At 41.7% G+C, this 6148-nt stretch overlaps 1 protein-coding gene across 1 annotated transcript; it reads right to left on the bottom strand.

Annotated features, from left to right (window-relative positions):
• Window positions 1-5324: 5324 nt before the first annotated feature.
• Window positions 5325-5845, bottom strand: LOC125197451 (uncharacterized mitochondrial protein AtMg00300-like). Its single transcript, XM_048096193.1, has 2 exons — window positions 5704-5845; window positions 5325-5590 (listed from the first exon to the last, which is right to left on the bottom strand). Exons 1-2 carry the CDS (start codon window positions 5843-5845, stop codon window positions 5325-5327), a joined length of 408 nt encoding a protein of 135 aa, XP_047952150.1.
• Window positions 5846-6148: the final 303 nt, after the last annotated feature.

Genomic DNA, 6148 nt, shown 5'->3' with positions numbered 1-6148 from the left:
GGCAAAAAGGTCAAAACGCGGGAGAAGTCTACCCTAAAAGCAAGGGCAAGCCTCCCTATAAAAGAAGCCACTTGGAGAGAGAGAAGGAGTTTGAGGATCGCACTTAGAGTTGGTTCCTTAGAGTTCGGTTAGAAGTTTCGGTTCTCAACACACTTAGTAGAATTCTCTCTAGAAGATCAGTCCTTCAGCATTATCCTACCTCTCGTTCCTCGCCACAGCCATGGTCACTTGACGTCCAAGAGTTTGCCGGAGAAGTCATTAGTCCGCCGTTCCAGCCAGTTATCGTAGCAGTGTAGTAGTATCATCGCCCGGAGTGGCACAAACAATCTTAATCGCTTTCTTAGTTTAAAGTTTACTTGTTTTCATCATTAGTTATTTGCAAACACTTATCGCTGTTGCTCTTTTGAAGTACTTTGTTATTTTCCAACATTTACATTATGAAGTTTCTATTTCGCATGTCACTTTAGTTCGAGTTTGCTTCATTCTGCCTAGAAAAGTTAGATTCAGTTATTGCTTTCAATTTCTAAGTGTTTTCTTATCGGGAGTTGTTGATTCAAAGTTGTAGCTATGTTTAGTCAAGTTTTCGTGCATAAGTTTCTTTTCTGCGCCGTGATTACCACCTTGCATGTCAGTCAGTAGAAGTAAAGTTGCAGTTTCACTGTTTAATTTAAGTTTGAGCATTTAAATCGATGGATCTTGAGTTTGAATTTGTGAATCTGAAGTTCAGTCATGGTGTTTGTGTTTATCTGAATTCTGTTAATACTTGGTGAAGAAGAAAACATCAAAATCAACTTTAGTTTGAACCACTTTACTTTTAAGTTACTTTTGCTTTTGTTCCCTACATTTCAGATGTACTGCCCAGACCTGTCAGAGAACCACCCAGCCACCAAATATGCCTTGTAGTCTAAATTTCCCCTTTTAGTAACTGTCTACTTTTCATATATGCCTCTGAGACACATTGTCCCCTATTTTCACGAACACTCCCACATGTGTGTTATTTTCACGCCTACTAGTCAGTAGAGTACCACCTTTATTTCCTGTCTAGGTAAAATCTCAACTCAAGTGTGGTAGCTAACCAAAACACCCAGGAAAGTCACCGCAGTTATCAAAACGTGTCTATCCTCGTGGGAATCGACCCTTACCTCCATTATACTAATCAGTAGAAGTGGGTTGAGGAAACTTGTTTGAAGCCAGGTCCCGGTTATCGTACCAACGACTCAGCTGGGTCGGGAATATCTTCCTGATCAGTTGGATACACTCCAAATTACATACGAAAACCATCACAACACTCGAAAGAGTGGGAAAACCTGGACTGTCAAATCTTCAGTAGAAGCCTGCATGTCCTAGAAAACTTCTTACTCCCTTTTCATTGGATGGAGGTGGAAGTTTCTCAATGGCTGCAATCTTTGCCCTGTCGACCTCTATCCCTGCAGAAGACACTTTATGCCCTAGAACTATACCTTCTTTCACCATAAAGTGACATTTTTCCCAATTGAGAACAAGGTTAGTTTCTACGCATCAATGCAAAACCTTAGCTAGATTGTCAAGACAATGATCATAAGATTTACCAAACATAGAAAAATCATCCATAAAAACTTCCATCACTTTTTCAATCAAATCATGAAATATGATCATCATACATCTCTGAAAAGTAGCAGGAGCATTACATAAACCAAAAGACATTTTCCTATAAGCATAAATACCATAAGGACATGTAAAAGCAGACTTATGTTGGTCTTCGGGAGCAATTGCAATTTGATTTTACCCAGAATAGCCATCAAGAAAACAGTAATAATCATATCCCCCTAGTCTTTCAAGCATTTGATCAATAAAAGGTAGAGGGAAATGATCTTTCCTAGTGGCTGCATTTAACATCCTATAATCAATGCATACTCTCCAACCTGTGGCTACCCTAGTGGCTATCATCTCTCCATCCTGGCCGGGCACTACCGTCATCCCCCCCTTTTTAGCTACTACTTGCTTAGGACTTACCCATTCATTATCAGATATTGCATGGATAATCCCTGCATCTAGTAACTTTATCATCTCTTTTTCAACTAAATCTTGCATGATAGGGTTAAGTCTACGTTGGTTTTGCACACGAGGTTTATGCCCTTCCTCAAGTAAAATTCTATGCCCTTCTCGGATTTGCAGCCTTTCTCCGGCGGGCCGCCGAACCTTGGCCGGCGGTCGCCGCGTTGGAGTCCAGAGATTCTGTTCCCTTGGCGGCGGACCGCCGCACAACTTCCGGCGGTCGCCGGCGAGACTTCTCTTCTAAGTGCATTTTTCCGAGGTGGACCGCTGCATTGATCTGCCCGCCGGGCGCCGGCGGTCGCCGCACACAACCGCGTCGGTCGCCGGTCTCCGTCTGACTCCAAATTTCCAGACTTTGCGATTTGGACAAGTATAGTATCTGCACATCTTTTGAACAAGTAGGGCTCATCCGAAAAGTAAGATCGTACATCTCTATAAAATTTCTTTTTCTGGTAAGGAGTAAGATCTGAAGGATGTACCTTTGCCGCCAAATAATTTACAATATCAGCGTACCATGGAAAAGTGGCTTGAGTGAAAAACAGATGCTCATCTAGGAAGTCCTCGATGATTTCTTGAGATAAATCTTCTCCTTCCACCGGGTGCTCCAACCTTGACAAGTGGTCCGCTACCACATTCTCGCACCCCTTTCTGTCCTTGATTTCCACATCAAACTCTTGGAGTAACAAGATCTATCATATAAGTCTGGGTTTTGCATCCTTCTTTGCAAGCAAATGCCTAATAGCTGCATGGTCAGTATAAACAATAGTCTTAGTTCCAACAAGATAGGCCCTAAATTTATCAAAAGAATAAACAATAGCAAGCATCTCCCTTTCAGTAGTCGTATAATTAGCTTGGGCAGAATCTAAAGTTCTACTAGCATAATAGATGACTCTAAAAATCTTGCCCCTCTTCTGCCCCAAAACTAAGCCAACTGCAATATCACTTGCGTCTCACATGATCTGAAATGGTTGACTCCAATCCGGTGTAATGGGGACATGAGCGCTTACTAGAGCTTTCTTCAAATTCTCAAAAGCCTCCAAGCAATCGGAAGTAAAATCAAATTTCACATCCTTCTCAAGCAATTTACAAAGAGGTTTAGAGATCTTAGAAAAATCCTTGATGAATCTTCGGTAGAAGCCTGCATGTCCTAGAAAACTTCTTACTCCCTTTTCATTGGATGGAGGTGGAAGTTTCTCAATGGCTGCAATCTTTGCCCTGTCGACCTCTATCCCTGCAGAAGACACTTTATGCCCTAGAACTATACCTTCTTTCACCATAAAATGACATTTTTCCCAATTGAGAACAAGGTTAGTTTCTACGCATCTCTGCAAAACCTTAGCTAGATTGTCAAGACAATGATCATAAGATTTACCAAACACAGAAAAATCATCCATAAAAACTTCCATCACTTTTTCAATCAAATCATGAAATATGGTCATCATACATCTCTGAAAAGTAGCAGGAGCATTACATAAACCAAAAGACATTTTCCTATAAGCATAAATACCATAAGGACATGTAAAAGCAGACTTATGTTGGTCTTCGGGAGCAATTGCAATTTGATTATACCCAGAATAGCCATCAAGAAAACAGTAATAATGCTGAGTTTGATATGGAGGATTTGGGTGTTGCGAAGAAAATTCTGGGCATGGAGATTTCTAGAGATAGAGAAAAGAAGAAGCTTTATCTGTCACAGAAGAGTTACGTTGAGAAGATTTTGTCAAGATTTGGCATGTCTGCATCTAAGACTATTGATACTCCAAGTGCCACAAACATTCATTTGTCATCTGATCTTGCACCGAAATCCGAAGTTGAAGAGGAGTACATGTCTCGAGTCCCGTACTCTAATGCAGTAGGGAGTTTGATGTACGCCATGGTCTGTACTAGGCCAGATATAGCGCATGCTGTCAGCGTTGTTAGCAGGTTCATGGGAAATCCTGGAAAGGAGCACTGGCAGGCTGTGAAGAGGATCTTTCGTTACTTGAGAGGTACGTCTGATGTTGGTCTCATTTATGGAGGTGATACTCACTATTTAGTGACTGGTTCTGATTATGACTACGCTGGAGATGTCGATAGTAGAAGATCTTTGATCGGTTATGTTTTCACTCTTAGTGGTTCTGTTGTTAGTTGGAAAGCAACTTTGCAGGCTGCAGTTACGTTGTTTACTACTGAATCAGAGTATATGGCGTTGACAGAAGCTGCTAAAGAGGGAATATGGTTGCAAGGGCTAGTTGTGATCTTGGTTTACATCAAGAGCAAGTTGTTGTGTTCAGTGACAGTCAGAGCGCTATTTGTTTAGCCAAGGATCAAGTCCATCATGATAGGACTAAGCATATTGACGTGAGGTATCATTTTCTAAGAGATGAGAAGAGAATTGAGGTGAAGAAAGTAGGTGCTGCTGATAATCCTGCTGATATGTTCACCACCAAGTCAGTCCCGCAGAGCAAGTTCCAACATTGTTTGGACTTGCATAATGTCATGAGCTGTTAGTTGCCCATGGAGGGTAAATCTGAGGCAAGAATGGAGAAGTTTGTTCGTCTGGTGTTATGATGACGCGTCTGCAAAGGAGAATTCAAGTCAAGGTGGAGATTGTTAGTATGCCTTGAATTTGTATAGGATTAGGTTTCCTAATTGGGATATGATTAGGTTTCCTAGGCCTAGTCTGTCTTTTGTGTGCCTATTTATATGGGAGTAGAACACGTAATTCTGTGATCTGACAGATCCAATTTGTATCTGAAAATTGCATTCATAATACAATTTAATCTCCGTACTTGCCCGTGGACGTAGCCAACACAACGTTGGTGAACCACGTAAATTCTGTGTCTATATACGTTCTTTTGTTTCTCGATTCATAATTGCCCTATTTGTCACAACAGCTAGTGTGAGGACCATGGTTGATCAGGTAACACGTCGTGTTTACTGCTTCTGCCCAAAACTTCCTATTCAAACCAGTCTGGAAAAGAATACATCTCGATCTTTCCAGCAGTGTCTGATTCATGTGTTTTGCCATAACATTCGCTGCGGTGTATGTCTAATAGTGTGGTGGCGAACGATACCTTCGTTCTTGCAGAACTCATTGAACTCAGACGAACAGAATTCCAAACCATTATCAGTTCTTAGTTGCTTGATCTTCTTCCCTGTCTGATTTTAACCAAGGTCTTCCACTGTTTGAACTTCTTGAAAGCTTTACCTTTATGTTTCATCATGATCACCCAAGTCATTCTCGAGTAGTCATCAATCATCGACACACAATACTTGTGACCTCCAATAGACTCAGCACATGATGGACCTCAACAATCCATGTGAATGTAGTTGAGTGTCCCCTTGGTCCGATGAACACCCTTCTTTGGGAACTTGTTACGATAAAGCTTCCCAAAAATACACTGTTCGTAGAAATCCAGATTCTTCACTTTATGCCTAGAGAGAAAATCACGCTTTGACAGAATTTGCATCCTTCGTTCTCCCATATGACCCAGCCCCATATGCCATAGCTTTGTCATATTCTCGGCCGGCATCTCGGATGATGCAGTATCAGCACAGCCTGTCACGATGGAACCTTTTAGAATATACAAGGTACCCCGTTTCAAGGTTGTCAGAACCACCTTCAAACCTTTCATAATATGCATTACTCCACCTTCACCTTTGAAGCTGAGTCCCAGTATAGTTTACTGTCAAAAGCACTCAGTGTTATCAGATCCTTGGTCATCTGTAGAACATGCCTAACATCGTTCGAGGTGCAGAACACCCCATCATGCGTCCTTATTCTTATAGAGCCAATGCCAACAACCTTGCAGACAACACTGATGGCCATGGTAATATTTCCTCCATCCATTTATGCTCGTAAGTGGTGAAATACTCCATGTGTGGACACAGATGGTACGATGGTCCTGATTAAAAAATCCACACATCGTTGCAGTGTGGCTGGTCATCTACGACCAGCACCAGCCTTACTTCAGAATCTGAGTCATCAGCTTGTACCATAGTTGTTGAACCATTGGCATCCCCTTTCTTTCCCTCTTTCTTTTTCTTCTTCGGACAATCATACTTCCAGTGCCTTGGTTCTTTACAATATCTGCAAATGTTGTCGGGCTAGAATCCTTTCGACGAACCCCCT

This window comes from Salvia hispanica, chromosome 1 (genome assembly GCF_023119035.1).
Source record: "Salvia hispanica cultivar TCC Black 2014 chromosome 1, UniMelb_Shisp_WGS_1.0, whole genome shotgun sequence".
Taxonomy (NCBI): domain Eukaryota; kingdom Viridiplantae; phylum Streptophyta; class Magnoliopsida; order Lamiales; family Lamiaceae; genus Salvia; species Salvia hispanica.
Note: the sequence above shows the minus strand (reverse complement) of the source record. Positions and strands in the feature narration are given on the sequence as shown.